This window comes from Nomia melanderi, chromosome 2, assembly GCF_051020985.1.
Source record: "Nomia melanderi isolate GNS246 chromosome 2, iyNomMela1, whole genome shotgun sequence".
In the NCBI taxonomy this organism is placed as follows: Eukaryota; Metazoa; Arthropoda; class Insecta; order Hymenoptera; family Halictidae; genus Nomia; species Nomia melanderi.
Window position 1 is genome coordinate 26,232,771 of NC_135000.1, and position 19,456 is coordinate 26,252,226.

General features: G+C 39.9%; 5 protein-coding genes across 11 annotated transcripts in view; 3 read left to right on the top strand and 2 right to left on the bottom strand.

Moving 5' to 3' along the window:
- Positions 1-78: 78 nt before the first annotated feature.
- LOC116433217 (lysosomal phospholipase A and acyltransferase) lies at positions 79-2,092 on the top strand. The gene is made up of 7 exons (XM_031991080.2): positions 79-230; positions 304-446; positions 516-750; positions 839-1,066; positions 1,134-1,305; positions 1,382-1,504; positions 1,584-2,092. Exons 1-7 carry the CDS (start codon positions 128-130, stop codon positions 1,801-1,803), a joined length of 1,224 nt encoding a protein of 407 aa, XP_031846940.1. The 5' UTR covers positions 79-127; the 3' UTR covers positions 1,804-2,092.
- On the bottom strand, positions 1,285-5,240 carry LOC116433216 (TBC1 domain family member 20). Of its 3 annotated transcripts, none has more exons than XM_031991078.2 (5): positions 4,500-5,240; positions 3,933-4,090; positions 3,593-3,796; positions 3,289-3,508; positions 1,285-3,215 (listed from the first exon to the last, which is right to left on the bottom strand). In XM_031991078.2, the coding sequence occupies exons 1-5, from the start codon at positions 4,866-4,868 to the stop codon at positions 2,910-2,912; spliced, it is 1,257 nt and encodes a 418-aa protein (XP_031846938.1). In that variant the 5' UTR covers positions 4,869-5,240; the 3' UTR covers positions 1,285-2,909. The 3 variants fall into 3 exon arrangements, with proteins under 3 accessions (XP_031846938.1, XP_031846937.1, XP_076221122.1); XM_031991077.2 differs by having other exon boundaries at positions 3,933-4,176; positions 4,409-5,239; XM_076365007.1 differs by having other exon boundaries at positions 3,029-3,232; positions 3,933-4,176; positions 4,409-5,240.
- A 51-nt stretch (positions 5,241-5,291) lies between these two features.
- LOC116433218 (pseudouridylate synthase RPUSD4, mitochondrial) lies at positions 5,292-7,537 on the top strand. The gene is made up of 4 exons (XM_031991081.2): positions 5,292-5,919; positions 5,988-6,159; positions 6,248-6,437; positions 6,499-7,537. Exons 1-4 carry the CDS (start codon positions 5,718-5,720, stop codon positions 6,979-6,981), a joined length of 1,047 nt encoding a protein of 348 aa, XP_031846941.1. The 5' UTR covers positions 5,292-5,717; the 3' UTR covers positions 6,982-7,537.
- Positions 7,059-7,542, bottom strand: mRpL34 (mitochondrial ribosomal protein L34). The gene is made up of 2 exons (XM_031991083.2): positions 7,393-7,542; positions 7,059-7,318 (listed from the first exon to the last, which is right to left on the bottom strand). The coding sequence occupies exons 1-2, from the start codon at positions 7,431-7,433 to the stop codon at positions 7,090-7,092; spliced, it is 270 nt and encodes an 89-aa protein (XP_031846943.1). The 5' UTR covers positions 7,434-7,542; the 3' UTR covers positions 7,059-7,089.
- A 1,408-nt stretch (positions 7,543-8,950) lies between these two features.
- Ndae1 (Na[+]-driven anion exchanger 1) overlaps positions 8,951-19,456 on the top strand; it is a 72,801-nt gene continuing 62,295 nt past the window's right edge. For 2 of the 5 annotated variants that reach the window (XM_031991058.2, XM_031991063.2), the window contains exon 1: positions 13,120-13,451. In XM_031991058.2, coding sequence (XP_031846918.2) covers positions 13,432-13,451 — 20 coding nt within the window. In that variant the 5' untranslated portion in view covers positions 13,120-13,431. Of the gene's footprint in view, positions 9,171-10,449; positions 10,696-13,093; positions 13,452-19,456 lie in introns of those variants that run through there. The other 3 variants (XM_031991060.2, XM_076364984.1, XM_076364987.1) reach the window with 3 other exon arrangements.

Consider the following 19,456-nt stretch of genomic DNA (forward strand, 5'->3'; position numbering starts at 1 on the left):
TTGTTTTGTACGTGTTCCCGTGGTTCTGTGTAATGTAATAAAAATTGACAGATTGTTTGTAAAAAAATTAATTTTAATTTACAATTTTAATAAGATTCAATGAGATTCTATAGTGTTTTGGACTACCATGCGCTTGTGTTTGTTCATTTGTGCAATAACATCTTTGTGTTGTATTCCATCTGCGAAACTGTGGCATGTCAAAAATAAACAAATATCGCCAGTTATATTTGGTAATCTTTTTTCATAATATGTTTGTAATAAATTATGATAATTGTAAACTAAATTGATGATTGTATTGAAAAGTTCCAGGCGATGGGGGCAGTCAGATTGAAGCCAAACTTAATAAGACAACAATAGTACATTATTTGTGTGAGAAAGTTACTAAAGAATACTTTAATATTTGGTTGAATTTGGAATTACTTGTGCCAGTGGTTATAGACTGTTGGGTAAATGTGTATTTCACATTTAACATGTCTTTGTTTATTATTGAGTTTTTAAAAATATTATCATTTTAGATTGATAATATGAAATTGACTTATGATAATGTAACAAGAACAACAAGAAATCAAGATGGTGTTGATATACGTGTACCTGGCTGGGGTGATCCATTTGTTGTTGAATATTTGGATCCCAGTAAAGCATCTCCAGGAGCTTATTTCAGAGACATTGGTAATATGTTAGTTAATGAGCTTGGATATGTTAGAAATCATTCTATACGAGGAGCACCTTATGATTTTAGAAAAGCACCCAGTATGTATAAGTGTAAAAATCTTTATTAAAGCTATGACAATAGCAAATTTCTATAATTTTACTATTTTTGAACAATTTTTTTATTTAGATGAGAATGAAGAATTTTTTAGCAAATTAAAGGAATTGGTTGAAGTAACGTATAATGCAAATAACCGGACACCTGTAACATTATTAGCACACAGCATGGGTGGACCAATGACACTTATATTTTTACAACGTCAAACTCAAAAATGGAAAGATAAACATATCAGTTCTTTGATTACTCTTTCAGCTGCTTGGGCTGGTTCTGTTAAGGCTCTTAAAGTTTTTGCTATTGGTAAATAATTCTCACAAATATGTTGTTTACATTAAAATTCATATCCTTAATTACTTTGTCATTGTAGGAGATGATTTGGGTGCATATGTTCTACGTCAAAGTGTTCTCAAAGATGAACAAATAACTAATCCTAGTTTAGGATGGTTATTACCATCAAAATTATTTTGGAAGGAAACAGAAATATTGGTTCAATCGGAACAAAAAAATTATACATTAGCCACTTTAAAAGATTATTTAATGTAATGTATAACATACACAATTTGTAATATTAATATAATAATATAAGTAGTAACAACAATTTCATTTGTTCTACAGAGACATAAATGTTCCAAATGCATGGGAATTTAGAAAAGATAATGAAAAGTACCAATTGAATTTTGCTGCCCCAGGAGTTGAAATTCATTGTTTATATGGGAACGGTATAGATACAGTACAAAGGTATATAATTGCATTACAGTTTAATAATATTAAGTAATAATCTTTTCTGTTCTAGTATTTGCACATAAATTTGTTTTAGATTATATTATAAGCCTGGTGTATCGATAGAAGGTACTCCTCAATTGCTTCCTGGTGATGGTGACGGTACTGTAAATTTAAGAAGTTTGGAAGCCTGCAAACAGTGGCAGGGCAAACAGAAGCAAAAGATTTATTCTCAAGTTTTTCCTGGTGTAAATCATATGGACATTCTCAGAAACCCTAATGTTTTAAGTTACATTAAAACTGTTTTGAAAGTGTGAGAGTATTACCCAGATAAATTTACCCTTACATATTACTTAGTCTAATGTATAATATAAATGTATATTAAGTAGAATCTATTGTAAATACCTTATAACATTGGTCCATTTCCTATTCTTGCCATATTATAAATATGCAATTATAAATAGCAGATTTAAATAATATTTTTGTGTAATTATTCCAATTTATCATACTTTTGTATATATGTGTATTATGTTTAATAGTGCTAATATGAATTCGCACAAGTAATTGAAAATAAAGAAAAAAGGAATGATTTTTTTTTTACAACTATTTCTATACTTTGTTCAAATTGTTTTATGCTTTACTCATAGTATTTCAGGTATAGTTCGCCTCTTCTCACCTGGTAACCACTTTGTCGGCTATCCGGGTGGGGGGCAAGAGGAGACGTCCACTTGAACCCCCTCGAGAAACCCTGTAGGTACTATGTAACTTATTTAATGTAATGTAATTATACAAAATATTTACAATAGTATTTAATATTTCTATGCTGTTTGCAAATTTTATTTGGGTAATTTAAGGGAAATTGATTCCAAAAAATGTATTTGTAACAACAAAATTCTAGTTAAAGTTATATCAGTAAAAAAATATGAGTGCAGGTTTATACAAGAATAACTTGAATTGAAAAATTATGTAATTTTATTAATAATATCTGTAAAGACATAATTATAATCTAAATCATAAATATACTCATTGTATTCTAAGTCCCTTTTATATCTCAAAATATACTTATTTCAGAAATATTTTTTTCCCATAAGTATATGCATTCTCTGTGTCTGTACAAATTTTTATTTCCGTTTTTAACATAGTAAATATGTGCACAAAAACTTTGAGTTTTGTAAAACAGCGTAAAGACAGCGCAGGAATGCTCGACATTCTTATTTCACGTTAAGAAACAAGTTATTATCGTGAAATGATCTGTTGAATGATTCTTGATCACACTTAGTTCATGGTAGAACACGTTTCTTTAATATCTGTGTGCTGGTCAATTTATGCTACCATTTTTTAAGTTAACAGTATACAATACAATCAAATACTGTTTAAAAAATGCGCACACAATATTTTTTAAATACAGTAGATTCATTTAATGTCAGTTGAGGCCAGTAGAAGATTTAAAATAAGCGTACAATCCTATAGCCAAAATTGTTACCACTGTGATAGTTTTATAATTTCTAATACGATACGGTAAACGTGACATAGATTTCACTATTTTAACTTGACGTTGTTTTTCTCTTTCTTGACGAAGCGCTTCTGCTTTTGCCTTCCATTCTTGTTCTTTGCATTTTCGTTTCTGATCATATTCTCTAACATCATTACTTATAGACTCAGGAGGATACTGACGATATAAAACTTTTGCTTCAATTAAAAGTGTTTCGAAAGGTAAATCATCTGGCAACTACAAATAATAATTTTCTATCAACTGTGAATTATTAAATGTAATTTTATTTATACAGTTAAAATGTACTCACAGTACACAGTACTTGATGTGTATGACCCATGTCGGGAGTAGTATTAAAAATTTCTGTTGCTCTATGCGCTACGATCACAGTACTCAAATAGAGAGGCATCAGAGGAGGACTACCAAGAAAGTAATCAAATAATCTGTGCAACAATTTCCTATTCTCCGCATATTTATGTGCATACCATGTTGTATACTCAGCCAATGCAAAGTGTGGAAATAATTCTACGCTAGAGTATAAAATAGATTTAATAACTGCAAAAGCTTTCTGTGTCAATGACATTGAAATAACATAGGTTCAATATTATACTAACTTCTCCAGGTGTTCCAATAAAGAGGGATGTACTCTTTCCAACAGTGCAAATATGTAATATAATTCTTGATTTACTTTTTCCATAGTTTTCTCCATAAATCTTTCCAGAAATTCTATTGAGATACTTTCGAGTATGTTTAATGCTTTTTCTAAGCCCATGACGATTAAAACAGTTGCAGCTATGTCATTATATCCCTGGTAGTAACTAAGTACGTATTATTTCATTTTATATTATTTTTATTTATATATATATGCTTAAAGGTAATATTTTTAACACATGACCAGACAGCATTAAAAAATGAAATGCTCTCTGGTACAATAAACAAATAAATAATACTGACTTTAATGTAGAATGTTTGTGCAGAACCCAACACATCAATTGGGTCAGCTGTTCATGAAAGCAATCTATTTCATGTTGTGTAGCACTTTGGGGAATGTGATTGCCACTACGAGCTACGTCCTTTAGTATTTGCTGATAGACTTCATTTGGTACACAATCCTGCATCATTTTTAATTCACTTTCAGGTAAACTACTTTCTTCCGATAATCTTAGAAGCTTTGGCCACAATATCCTTCTTATATCATCTACAGATCATCTTCATGATGTCAAGATTTAATTACAAGGTACAAAATTATTTTCAATAAGGAACCCATAATGTTAAACTGTTAAATTACAGGAAAAATATTTGGGTATAATTTAATCATTTCTTGTAAATGTCATAAAGGTAATTACACAAAAGAAAGTGAAAAATTTGATAGAGTAGCTTGTACGAAGGTTCCTTGTTGATAATACTATATCATCGTATTAATAAAATACCATTAACAAGGCCTTCGCTACTGCAACCCAGTAGCCTGAGTTCTCCTAATGTTAAATTTGGATTAACAACGCTTCCTCGAATAACGCTTACTTTCATTCGTTCCCTATGCGACAGTGTGTCTGTATCACCAAAATCGTCTTCTAATAAACTGCTATCGTCTTTGCAATTTAACACTCCGTTTTGTTTACCTGGCAAACTAAAGTCCGCGATGTCAGGTATATGTGGTATAACATTGTCATGCCATGCCCTTGTTGAATCAGGCATTCTTACAAGAGGCACCCTGTCTTCGGAATCCGAATTTTTATCTTCTGTCTGTGCGAAGTTCATTGTTTCGATTACATTTCTTCGTCTGACTTTCAGGTTATGCTTTTCAATAGATACTGGCACTTCCATAACTGTTTCTTGGCCACTGGAGTCCAAAATCACTTTCTCTTCTTCGGTTTCCCCGTTTCTTGACATGACGAATTCAAGCCAACAATTTTTCGATACGTTTCATAGCACAATAAATTTACAGTTACTTTCCCGGAATTTCTGATCGAACGACAATCTGTCAAGAATGACATGCATCGATCACTGTAACATGCTCGTAAGAGAAGCTCCTGATTGTACGAAAGCAAACTGGTGGTTTTATGACGTGGCGTACTACTTCATTTCGCGTGAAAGTTTTACGTAATTCTGTGATAAATTTGCAAGTGGTCTAAATATTGTCGAAAATCAGACTCTTGTATTTAATCGGCGACATACAACTAATATCGATTTATTGAAATACATTTAAAAACAATGTCTTCCAAATCGGATGCTTTTTCCCTTCTTTGTATGCATTATTTTCTGTATTATCATCGACGAGGGACAGGATAGATTGGACACTTAACGTAAATTTTGGTCGCACAGCCGGAAGGTAATGTGATTTCCTTGTTCCCTTACTTATCGATCTCGCGTAATTCATAACCTTACCAATAGAGTATAAAAAAATACCACAACCCGCCAATGAGCTTATCAACATTCAAAAGTATTTCTTTGTATAATTATTTATCTTCTTATCAATGAAAAATAAACAAACTGAAAATACGTAGAAAAGTTTTGATAGAAGTCGACAAATCCACTCTGCGACTTTTTTAACATAGTCAGTTACATCGCACATGTCCTGTAGACTGTAATACAAATGAAAGATACTTAATTGCTAACCTACATTTTTAGGAGATTTTCAATCTTATCAATTAGCTTTTATACATATTATTTGAAAAAATTTTTCCTAATAATACTTGATAGAGAAACTAACCATTTAGTTTAACTATTTAAACAATAGAAATGGAGATGTTAGTGTTTAAACATGTATGTACACAAACGCTTAAGATAAATTCAATTTTCGTAAAACTGTTTAAAAGAAATTATGTACAAGCTGTTTTGCAAAGCACGTCGAAGAATTTGCACCCTTATCAACAAATACATCCATGGAAATCATTAGATGAATTTTCAGAAGAATTAGTTAACAATGTCATTTATAACAAGGGTAAGCATGGGTTAAATGTATAACAAATAATTAAAAAATGTCTGTGTTATTAAATAAATATTTTACAGATGGGTTAGTGGCTATAAATAAACCTTATGGCATATCTGTTGATCGTGTAAATGTACAGAAAGTTGTACACCGCATAGCAAATAATGTGAAATACACAATATATGATGCTTTACCACATATTGCTAAGCAGTTGAATTTTTCAGGGTTAACTATAATTAGGAAACCTGAAAAGTAAGAATTTGATTAAAAGAAAGAAAGTAAAAAGTTTATGAAAGTGTATGAACTTACCTATAAGAATGTAAATTTAATTTTTAAACAGGTATATGACTGGCATTATGCTTTTAGCAGCAAATCCGACAGTGATACGTAAAGTTAATCATGCATTAGGCCGTAATACAAATGCAAAAACTTATTGGGTGATTACAACTGCAATACCAAATCAAACAGAGGGTACTGAAAGACTACAAATGGAACGGCTGTCGAAGTCAAAGAAAGACCAGAGTACAAGGGTAATTTTAAAAAACAATGTTTAATTTTTGGTTATTGTAATGATTTATTACTTAATTGCAGATAGAAATGAAGCAGAGGACTTCAAAGAATGCGTTCAAAAAGGACAATGTTAAGGTTTTAAATGTCAGCTTTAAAGTTTTAAGCACTTCCAAAAGTACGTCATCTTCCTTAGTCGAAATAACATCAACTACAAATAAGGACCATGCAGTTAGATTGTTCGCATCAACATTCTTATATTCTCCAGTTTTGGGAGACAATCTGATGGGATCACGGGTTAGAAAAGTTGGGAATACTTATATTAAAGTTGATCCTTCTGTGAAACTGTCTTATCTGCCACCGAAATTAGACAAACAGGTCTATAGGTTATTAGGTTTGCGAGAATCTCAACAAGAGATTATTCCTGTTCATATTCATTTAAGGTCAATAACTCTACTATCCTATCTCAAGAATAAAGAAACTTTAACGATTAACGCTCCTATAATCCCTCCTTTCGATTGGGCATATAAACAATTTCACTTCCAGGATTCAATGGAAAATAAATAATACTGTATCACATAAAAAGTGGAATTATCTTTTTAATCGGTTAAAGTTTTTTTAATTACTTAATAAAAACACGATCGTAATAACATAATGCTCGTTTATATTTCATTCTTAGTGACTGAGTACATGTCTGCCTTTTAATATTCTTCTCATAATTATTTTTCTACCGTTTGGCGTGGACATTCTTGTCAACCAACCATGGCATTTAATGCGCTTACGTTCACAGGGACGTGGAAAATGATAGCGTATCTTTGTTCTACTTAAAGTGAGGCTCCATGGATTCGTCAATGCCGGTGAACCGATCATCGATGAACAGGTCTGACCTAATGCTACGAAACGCCTGCAGAGAAACATAACCTTTTACGAAATCATTCACATAGATCTTCCAAAGAAATTTACGAATCAATTACGTACGGCAATAATTGATAAGTATTAGAGAATAATCCACCCAACATATTGTGTCCCTTTGATAGTTAATTGCACGATCTCCTCAAGTAAATGTAATTTAAATCTCTGTTACAGATCTTATCCGTCCTACGTGCGATCAGCAACAAACTGTTTTACGTCGGTAGTCCAGTGCATTCTGTTCATCGTCAGTGAAAGTGTAGAATTCTACCTTATCCCTCATCAGCAATTACATTGTACGCTGTTTACAAGTTTGAGCGTTTTATCACCGATGGCGCCAACAAGTCCAATTCCTCTTAAAGAATATAAATAAACCGGTAAGAATCATACCGGTTTATATTTAACAAACGTCGTTTACTTAATCTTTGAAAAATGAAAATTTACATCTTTCTTACACTCTCATCGTTGTGTTTGGTGAGAAACAATTGAAAAATATTTACGTTCGCTAGATTCACCGTACCGTTTGTCACAATTCATTTTTCATTTCGTTCTTTCATTTCCCTCGGTAGTACATTTTTTAATATACATTTCTCGCGCTCGTGTTTTCAGGCAGAGGAGCGAGCGAAGAGAACGCCCTGCCAACCCACCGCTGGCTTGTTTTTGTGTCGGGAAATGGGGCAACGACCTATATTCAACCGTAGGGTCCATTCGCCCCCAGTTTCCAAGCCGAGAGAACAGACGGAAGTTTGCAGCTTTGTTCCCTGAGACGACGCTCGCACACCACGATTTCGCGATCGTACACTCATTTCGTTTCCAATTCAATTCTTCTGCTCACTTATCGGAACCGAAAATCTTTTCTCAAGAGAGGAAAACCTCGTAGAAGTTTGAATACCTGAATAGTCCACCGATTCGCTTTACTCTAATGTCATACGAATGTTGCAGACGAAACGAATTAGAGTCAATCCTACGATATATGCAATGCACGATAATGAAGAATTCAGCTTCGAGAAGGGAAGTTGTTACTGCTGGTAGCTAAAATGTGGTCATTGTCAGTAGGAGAGACAGAGATCTTTAGGAACTTGGGACTCAAAGAACTTAGCATACAGATCTAATGATGATAAATAAAAAGGAACACAGAAATCTTTAAGTCAGAATTCGAAAGAGTTACAATTCTGATCAGTTCAGCTACATAGTGCCGACAGGAGAGATCTTGAAAAACTTAGGATTTCAAAGACATAGTTCTAATCATAACAAACATAAAGAATCCTACGTATCTTCAGGAACTTACAATTGAAAAGCCTCAGCACATAATTCCCATCACGATAATCAGAAACACATCCTCAGCAGCTCAAGATTCAGAAGCCTCGCCAATCATAATAAGTAGAAAGAAGCATAATCTTCAGGAACATAGGATTCAAACCTTTCAGTATACAGTTCCATTCATACTAAACAGAGGAACAGACGAATGTCTCAAAGAATTTCGAATCTAAAAGACATAACAGACATCGGATGGAAAAGGGCGGACGGATCGGTAGCCATCGGTCGCGAGAAAGGGTCGGCGGGGCTGGTTGCTCGGCGGCCACGTGGATCAATACCGAAGAGGGTGAAGGCAGCCGCCTCCACCGTCCGCGAGCAGCAGTATGCTCGCGCCGCGGGTACGCGCCGCACGCTCTACGCCCGAGCCTCCTTCGTGCCCAGTTCGCCAGCAGGAATTCGAACGGCAGCGGTGCCGTTCGCGCCGTTTGCTCCCGAGCCGGCTTTCATCCCTCGCCTTCTTCTCGCCAGGACTCCGAGACATCGTACCGGAAAGGATGACACCTGCTCGCGAGCCCCAGCGAAACTTCGAGGTCTCGCGTGTTCAAGTTTCTCGGTGTTTGACCCCTGCTGCTTGATCCGCCTCTCCCTCCAACCCTTCCACGGTCTGACACCTGTCCGGCGAGACGATCTCCGTGGACCAGATAACGCGCCCTTCTAGCTACTCTCGAGTCCTTCCGTTTGTCCATCTGTTGCTCCGATGAGGATCGAGTCCCGAGCAAAATTTGGGACCGCGGATATAAGACGGATCTTATTATTTCACTCTAACGCGAAGGATTTGTACGTTGGACCAATGATTTGTACTCATTAACTTCTGTTTCTTGTTTGATGTTGGTAAACGGGGGGATTAGTATTTGATATTTATGAATCTTTGCGTTGGAGAAACATGTTATTGGTATCGTTCATAATCTCAGCTTCAGTTCTCTGTAGTTTTTATTGTTGTAGCGACTCGAGAACAGCTTCTCGTGGGAAACTGAGTATTTCAAAAATTTCTCTAAGCTCCTTTGTTCCGTAAATGTTTACGTTTCGTGTGGGTGGCAGTGGGAGGGGCGAGGTAGATCGTTCCGTGTTTTGATTGGAAGCGGCAAGATGGAGATCCCGCTGGCCAAGCCGGCTTCCGAACTGGAATTCCTCTTATGGCGATATTTATGTCGTATTCAGATAATAAAGAAACTACTAACGCTCGGTATTCGCACTTCGTTCTAAGATGCTACAAATCTGCGAATGAATTATTGAACTACATCGATGCAATTGTATTTATATCAAACGAACCAGTGAACTGAGTCGAATGATTTATACACTGTAACAATTGTGTGCGAGTGGTCAAATGGCACGAATTAACTTTGCACTTTGATCTATTCGAACGTGTGTTCCTTTGTCGAGATATTTTTAAATTATACCATGTACTATTTCAAAGGTATTCGTTAAAACAGTTATGCTCACTGTTTCTAACCAGCCAACCGTCTTCCGACATTTCAAGTCAAACCTTTGAAATAATACGAATAATAAGAGGGTTCATAAAGGGTTGACCCTTCGCACAAGACAAAGGCGACATTCTCTGAAACTAACTCGAAGGGAAATCACAAGTACATTGAGGAGCAAAGCGATTTAATCCCAATATTTCGCGTATCGAGGCATCACGAAAAGTTCAACATTAAATATCGGATTCTATAGTTTCTCTGCGTCAAGTCAGTGCACTCTCCCGAGTGCAAAGGGTAAATAAAGCGATCAATCGGACACGACCGAATCCCCGAAGCTCCCAGTCTCGCGCCTCGCATTCACCTCTCTCGTTTCTTCTTCGTTTTCATGTAGCCGAGGATCCCGTGCTCGTGGGGAAGGTGAAAGGGCATTCGCGGCGGACAACGTCGGCCGGACGACGGGGGTGTCCCAGTGATCAAGATCCGTGGCCGTTGTTTCGATCAGTGCGCCGACTAGCGGGTCCCCGGGCGGCGATGCACAGTGACTGATAGAGGAACGCGATAACACCCCGCATCGCAAAGGAGCAGTGGAAGAGCGCGGCTGTGGGGCGTTCGGGTTTGCCTCTCTGTGAATCACAGGGTGAGTACCGGAATTTATCTTGTCCACCGCGGACGGCCGAGTCGACGGACAAAAGGGAACGCCGCGCGTTCCTCGCGGACCGCGGCTCGTCGGGACGGTAAACGTTCGAGAGAAAACTGAGTCATTGTGTGGGAACGCCGCTAAAGTAGGGCCGATAGTTGGCGAAGCGATAACAACGCGTATAATTATCCTCCGTATCTTTCGGCTGCCGGTGGAACTGTTTTGTCTCTGCGCGCTGCCGTCGAGGGACGAATATAACTGAGAAACGGTGACTTCGATAATTATAGTCAGTCTTAATCAATTGTTCAGTGAATTATTTCATTCTTCATAATTCATTGCGAGAAGAAAGAAATACGCTTGTTATACGCCAAGGTTAGTCTGAAGTGTAAACGATTGATAAAGTAATATTTGATTTAGAAAGGAATTAAGTGGCACTCATATTTCGTGGATTCACGATAATACAGGGGTCGAAGACGTAAAACGAAGGATACCGAGGAAGCGTACGTCCACCGATCGCGCGAAGAAACGAGAACGATCGATCAAAAGACGCAGATTATGATAAACGCAAATAAGCCGGAGACCGTTCGTCTGGGTTAGCGGGTTAAGGGCAACCAGCTGTGGCCGATGCAAAATACGAGAAAGCGCCTAGTCGACCGTGATCTTTACGCGTATCTTCGCCCCGCGCTGCAGCCGGCGAGTGAAACAAACAGCGAGACGCCGGGCAACAATCGCGAGCTGCCTCGATAACGGGAAACGAGATCAAACACCTTGCGAAATTGCCGTCGCGAGCGTCGCTCGCGGGAACGCGTTCCATTTCTTCCGCGTGCACCTTGGGAGAGCCAGTTGGCTCCGGTTCCAAGCAGTTCCCACCCATCATTCGGTATTCCCGGGTCGTCGCTTTGCGCTTCCATCGATAAATTCGACGATTCTCGTAGATAACGGAGGGAACGGTCGCGACGCGCGGTGACTTACGGCTACAGATTCGGCGGCGCCGTTGCCGGCGGTTCGCGAACGTTGCCCGTGCCCTCGTGACGACGCGCGCCGCGTTTCAAGAAGTGTTTGAGAATCGTCGCGTGGGCCGGGCAAACACAGCAGACTACGCGATATCAATTTCCCCGCTGTCGGCGAATTACGCACGAATCAATTGCGACGATTGTTTGCTCGACGCGCGTGCCGTTGTTTGCGGAGCTAGGACCTTTTCGCCGGTAGAACGAAGGTGGGATCTTCGTGATTTGTAAGAGTTACCGTATAGTTTTGGTCGTGGTAGGAGAGATTAGGATCTTGTGGAATGTAAGATTTAAAAGAGATAGCGTACGGTTCTTATCATACAGATAGGAGTTCACGACGCGGCTCGTATTTGGTCGAAGCGTATCCCGCTCTCAAACACAGCCGCGCTCGGATCAGCGGCCAGCTTCATTCGTTATCGTGTGCTCCAGATAAAATTGTCACGCGGTTGGCTGCGCCGTCGTAACGATAATACGAATCCATCGATCATCGTTAACTCAGCCGTGGTTGTCGTCCGGCAGCGCGGTGATGTTCGATTTCCCGAAATCCTCCCTGCTCTTCAAGGTTCCGGGGGTTTTCCCCGCGGAAGTTCAGAGTATTTAGGATGATTCTGCATCGGAGATTGTCCGGGATAAGATAAGGCGTTCCGGAAAGAGGATTAGGCGGACAAGAAAGGATCTAAGCATAGATTGTTCTATCTAAAGTCTACACATCGTAAATGACTCACTGGTTGAATAGGTTCCAGAAGGGAAAAGTAACAAAATAATATACATTGATCGTCGACATTTCCCTTCCAATGGAAAATCAAGTAAACATTGTGGAATATACTTTCATCATTACAGCTGCAGTTTTAACCTAATGAACACGAGCAATGCGTAAAGTAGTATAACCTTCGAGTAACCTTCATCATCATTATCATAGCATAAACAGAATGATAAGGAAATTTATTCAAAATACAGTCGATCGGTTGACGATGGCATCTTAAAACATTGAAAAACCGAAGCAGACCGATTCGGCTATTGAGATCGAATGTTGCTGACACATCGAGTAGGTCTCACGTAACCTACGTCATTTCACTGCTGACTCGTTTCAGTTAATTATTGAACAACATTTCGAATACCTGTTCCGCGCACTGTATTTCACGATTGTATGTATCACAGCAGAATTAATCGATTACAAAACGCCACTGTTACAGTTACATTGGTAAAGTCGGTCAGCTCGCGGTGAAATAAGTGCCTCCATCTCGGAATCGCCCCGCACCGCGATAACGCGTTCGCGAGTAAGGCCGCCGCGGCGAAAAGATTGAACTCGAAAAATCCCTTGTCTGGCCGGCATCCGAAGATTATCTAAGCGGCGATTAGCTATCAACGCGAGGCAGGCGCGGAACAAAGCTGAGCGCCGGCGGAGCGCGTCGTGAATGGTCGGCTCACCGGATAGAAGACCTTCGTATGGCAGGCTCACCAGTGTCAGCCGGAGGTAAACAGTCGATCGACGATCATCGCGCTGCTTAGTCGTACAGAAATCGCGCGTGTCAAGCCCGAATCGCCGCGTTGCATTTGCCAGGCCTCGTGGCAGCTGCCCGAAGACTGCAACTCTGTCCGCGCCGTGCAACGTGCCGCGGGAACGGCCATTAGGCCGGCCGCCGTGTGACGGAGGAGACCGCACGACGTCGATCAGTTTCAGCCGCCGTTCTCGTAGGCCGCCGATCGAAGGACCGACAGGGACCAGGAGATGAACCTTGACAGTCACAAGTACGCTCGTTGATTAGGATTTGCGATCATCCTCTTTATGACTTCGCTAACGTACGACCGAGACAGTTGTGCGCAGCCGGGATTGATAATTTTGTTTTCGATAGTTGTGTAAGAACTGGGATTCGAGGATTCTAGAATTGATAGTTGAAATTGTTTTCGACTCCATTTTGGGAATTTTTCAGAATTAGCTTTATTAAGTATTGGTACGAAGGTAGTAAGACGAGAGGTTGACAAGGTTTTCACGGGGAAAATCTAAAGTAGGGTTGAATGTTGCAGTTCTCTTAATGCGAGGTCAAGTGTCGGAGTTCGTGTTCGTTAAGTCGGTTTCTTGAATGTTTTGCTCCGAGTTTCGTGTGCGTGCGAGTTCCATGCAACTGAACGATGACCTGGGCCGATTGCGCGTCGAAGGTTCGATCGTAATTATCGAGGTCCCATCGTAACAACCGCGGTCCCCTTCGACAAAGATCGTTTCCACGGGCACACCGAAGTTCGTAGGTGTTAAGGAGAAGCTGATAATTTCGTTTAATCGAAGACAAGCCGAGCGGCGACCGAGCGCGCGTCAGGCAACAACGTCGCACGCTGTCGCGATTTGCATAGAACTCGACACGCATAAGTACCATGCAAATGTTCCGCGACCCTGATGGTCGTTTCGTGACTGGTGTCCGTTCCTCCACCGTTTCCATCTACCTCGAGAGATCATAACAATGAAAACGATGAAGATTTCTTATCGTGCGTCTCGTTCTTGGGCCGTGGTTCCCAACGCGGGGCACCGAGTCACGCGTCGGTCATTTCGTTTTTGACACATTGCGTACTGTCAACGAGAAATCTCGTTTTTATGTAAAGACACTTAGCTATGCAATTTTGATAGTTACTATAGTACTTAGAAAAATATGAAATTTGATTCGAATTGATTATCTATTTAAAATACATTACATAACGATATGATGTCCGAGTTTTTGTATTTATAGCAATGTAAGTTGATCTCACTGAAAGTTTCCATCCGAACAATTCAGTTTTCTGAAAAGTAGAAAAGAGTTATCAACACTAGAACTAATGTACCAGTGACTGGTCAAAATGACTTTGGATTTCTTCTTTTGCAATTATTAATACAATAGCTTATAAGTATCGAATATTCGAAATAATTATGAAAATAGTTTCATTCGAATACTCTAATGGATATCTAAAGAAACCGAATATAATCTACTGTAACAATTTTTATAGGGATTCATATCAACCGTATTAAATGCGTTCTAGTGTCAACAGCGAAATTTTTGCACTTATTGTACTGGGAGCTAACTTTACTTCGAGCTTCAATTGTATCTTGAATTTATCAATTCAATGTGTAATTCAAACGATCGACGTATTCTGGAAAATGTTCCCGTTAAAATTGTTTACGATCTATATTTCAGTTCTATATTTTACGTTTCGAGTTCTCGTAATTTTTCATCATTTATTACTGATCTTCTTCTTCCTCTTCCATGAATACCACGTTCCTTGGAAGCTCTTAAACCAAATTAATGGCCTTTCAGGCTTCCTTATGGAGAATGGGGGTTCACTTTTCGAATAATAAGAATTAAACGTCGCAGGGGTGGATGGGTCGTATACGTCATCAGGATATGAGACAAGCTTAGGTGGCACACGGCCAAAATTTTGAGAACCACTGACCTTAAGGTCTACGATCGCGGAGGGACTGGCACCAAGCATCCCGCGGCGTGCGAGAAATCAATCGATAAGAGGGAATCGATGAAAGCGATATGCCGCGGAGCAATTTCCACCGAAGTTTATATTCCAACTTCGCCGCGGATGATGCGACCCGCGCGCGTAACGTCTTATCGCTCCGATCTTATCAGCGCCGATGCTGTTTCCCGTCGCTGCGACTGGCGTTTCAACGGTGATCCAGCGGTATTCTTGAAATTCATTCGCGATCGACGTCGATTCGCGATAGAAACTCGCGGCGCCTCTTTTTTCCTAGAAAGTGGCATCATCGGAGACAAACGATCGGCGAAACTGGTCTCGCGTCGTACAGGTATCTCGAGTGCTCGCCGGCAAACAATAATATCGGTGGATCGATCGAGATCCTTTTGATAAACGGCGAGCGTCGTTCGAGGAATAAGCGAATCAATTTACGCGTCGACGAGATATCGAAAAGTCACGCGACTGGTTACGTGATCGCTGAAAAACCGTGCTAGGAAAGAGTCGGAGGTGGCATCGAGGAGTCGAGCCGCGGGAAATCTTCCGGCAGGTGTGCCGCGATCGGCGGAGATTAGCGACGCATCGACTGCGACGATAATTACCGATTACACGCGATTCTAAATTGCTTCGAAACAATTGCAGATGATTCGTTTCGAATAGGAATCTTTAACCCTTCGCGGACGAAGATTGTTGAAATACGAAAGCTTTCGGAGATTCTGCTGAATTAAACATTCAGTGCTGAATAAAACTACCAAGTGAGTCAAAATGACTCATTCCTGATTTCTTATTTCTGCAATTACTAAGAAGATAGATGTTTCTCCGAGAAATGGTTAAAGAAATTGATTTACGCAAGCTGAATTGTAAATCGATTAAAGTCCTAATGGACGCTTAGAGTCTCCATAGAGGAATTTCAGAAAGTCAATTTAACTGATGGGTAGTTTCAGTGTTAAATCATAGAGAATGAAGAAACCGTACTGATTTCTTACTGTTCGAGTAGTTTAGTCATTTATTCGCAACTTGGTGTTCCAAACGTGGAAGTTTAATCTCGGCGAAATGCCGACGTTCGTCTGCAAAGGGTTAATAATGTAAGTAACCAGATAACGTAAGAATCGCGATACCAACAAATAAATAATCGTTTCTCCTTATCTTTTCCGTGGAAGAGCGATACATAAAAGGCTCAATTGTTCAAGCAGTGTTTCAATCATCGCGTACTCAAGATTGAGAAGCATGGTATCTAAATACAGCGGCTTTAAATTTTTACAAACGCACGTCGACATTCCGTCTCGGCAAAATGTTCATATTTCGAACGCTAAGTCACAAATGATCCAATTACTCGAACAGCAAGAGATCAGTAGGTACTTTCATTTTCATCAATTATTCCCGCGACCGATATGTAATTTAGCTTCGCCTCCTAAAGGTTCTGCATATTTCAAAGAATCTTCGTCTGTAAAGGGTTAAACCTTGAACTGATGAACTCCGATGGTTTTAAGAATTTCGGAGAATACTATCGAAGCGTTATATACCATTGATTCGCAAAAAGAATCGATTTATTGAACCCGTTACACAGGATTCTCCCTTAACCTCTGACCTACGATTCACGTCAACCTCGCGACGAGAATCTTCAACCGAATTTGAGAAAACTAAAACAAAATCAGACATTCGTTATTTTCGAATATCAACGAATCGTTACTTTCCTGTTATCATCCGTTAACCTTTCGAGTAAACGTAGGATAAGCATGAAAATTGACTCTTTCCCCGACAAATGATTAACGACGAAGTAATTGTGTCGATCATAGTTACGAAATAAATCATCGAGCAAGGGGTTAAAGCGTCGAGCGTGGTCGTGGCCGTGAGGCGTAATTCGAGGAGCTAATCGACGAAGAGGATCGATGAATCCGCCCCGTGCACCGGAAACGGGTCGAGGTCGGGCCGATTTCGCCGAGTCCGCTCGGAGAAATCGGATCCCAGGCGCCGCGCCGCGGAGTGCGGCACGCGCGCGCGCGAAACGTCCAATTTTAAAATCGCGGCGGATTCTAACGCGCCGCGAACGATTTGCGTAACGCGGCGCGTTGCGACATCCCGCTCGCGGCTCGCCAACGCGAGAATAATTCCGACGCTAGAACCGCCGTCCGATTTTCCTCGGGAATGTCGTTTGCAGAATTATGTCGAATAACTCGCCGGCCCGTTAAATGAGCCGACGCTGCGGCCGATTACGCGTAATTCCCTTCGTCCTCGCGGAAAACGCCGCGGAAAATGAATATTCCTCTTCCGACGATAAACGTTCACTATTTCACCGTCTCATTTCCATGTAAAGTATCCGGCATCGAGTTTTAAAGTTGAGAACGGCGTTGGTCACGCGATGGATTACGAACGTAGGGTTCGGATTAGGTTCTTTGGTTGATTAACCTTCATTTCAGTCTTCGAATGATCGATCCTGATTTTTGCGAGCGTTAGAAATCGTTCTCGTAGAGACTGTTGATCTTTTGTTGTTTATATAATCGGTTTATATAATTTGGTTTCGACTATTCATTGCGGAGAGAGGAATTTAACCCTTTGAACTCTGTAGGCTCCAATATTGCAGCAGTTATAATGTGAAATATTTTAATGAATCTTAAAGAAACTACCTTAAAATTATTAGATTTTCCGCACGTTCAAATTTTCCACTGAGAAGGAAAAACGATCGAAGAAACGTTATAGAATTTCTCATTTTTGCTAGGAATACTATAAAAATTAGTTGCAGTTGCTGATAGATTGCAAAACAACCTGGAGTGCTAAGGGTTAATGTGAGTAATTAGAGCGTTTAGAGATGGAGGATTAATAGAGATCGACAGTTGCGGAAACCTTGAGTTCATGAAGCTTCAGAGTTCAAGCTTAAAGCTCAAGTCTTCTAAGCTACGTTAAACTTGAATCTTCGAAAGCTACATCTGAGTTATTAAAAAATAGAAAAGTAGAATATTCTATGAAAAACTTAACATTTCTAACCTAAAACCAGAAACCCCCCTCTTAACTCTCTAAGGCAGGTTTCAAACAAGCTGCGCGAATTCGTACACAATTCGCCAAGCTTAATCGCAACAGTCTCAACTTACCGATGCGTTTTACTCGTATAAATGTTCGTTTTCACTTATTCATTGATTTGTCGTTAGTTCATAGCAACTGGATGAGAAACAAAATATTAAACTGCACGACTGTCAGTAACTTCTACTTTTCGAGGGTTACAATACATCCCGCCATGCGTAAAAAGCTAATCAAAGGGTGCAGTTTCTAACCCACCTAACCCCAAAGGGTTAACCGTTAACACCTCGATATCTACAAGCCATACATTTCATTTTTACAGAGCATTCGTTGCTCTCCGGTTACAGCCGTGCAGCCGTCGAACACCATACAGAGAATCGAGTCCGACGAGCGGCCGTCTCATTCATTACACTTTTGCGCTTCAATTTGAAGCGCACCGGTGGCCGAGCGAGCGAGCGAGGAGGACGCTCGTCGCTCTAACTACAAAAAATTCCGTATCACAAGGACTTTTTCATTCGACGTTGTTGTCGCTCGTTAATGCTCCCATTGGCCGACCCGGCCGAACGACCTCCGTCGCGAACGATAATTGCGATTTTCGTCTGCACCGTCGAATATTCCTTCTCTTTTCTTCTCGGGGACCACCTTGGTCTATTTTATCTGTCCCGACTCCACCCGGAACAAGGTTCCTCGATGCGAAGTGTCGTTAAGTATTTTTAGAGGATTACTCGACGGCTAGCCTGAAGAACCTGTGTCCGATTCGCCGGCTATCGTCTCATTTGCGATGCTACTTTGTTGTTCGTCGATACGATGTTTGGACAACCCGTAGATAATGTCGGTTTTGTACGTTAATCCTTTGAAGACGAAGATTCCCGGAAATATACGAAACCATCAACAGATGAAGCTGAATATATCAATTACTCGAACTATAGAAAAATAGAAAACTACGTTCTGATCTCTTGCTATTCGAGTAATTGAATCATTTGTTTACGACTTAGACTTGCAAATATGAAAATTTCATCTCGTCGAAATGTCGACATTCATTTGCAAAGGGTTAACTTGTATTCAACGTTCGTATGTGTGTCTTATTTACCACTAAACGTGCAGGTACTTTATACATGCATGTTTGTACCGTAATCAGCGAAGCGATGATTGGAAAATAAAGGTAAACGAGGTAGACGATAAATGTCTGTTACAAGGAGAGGGTACAGAGGAACTCTATACATGTGTAGTATTTACGTAAGAAATGAAATTTTTTTATGCCTTGTTTGACAGTGGTTTTCCATTTTCGAAGAAAGTGAGCT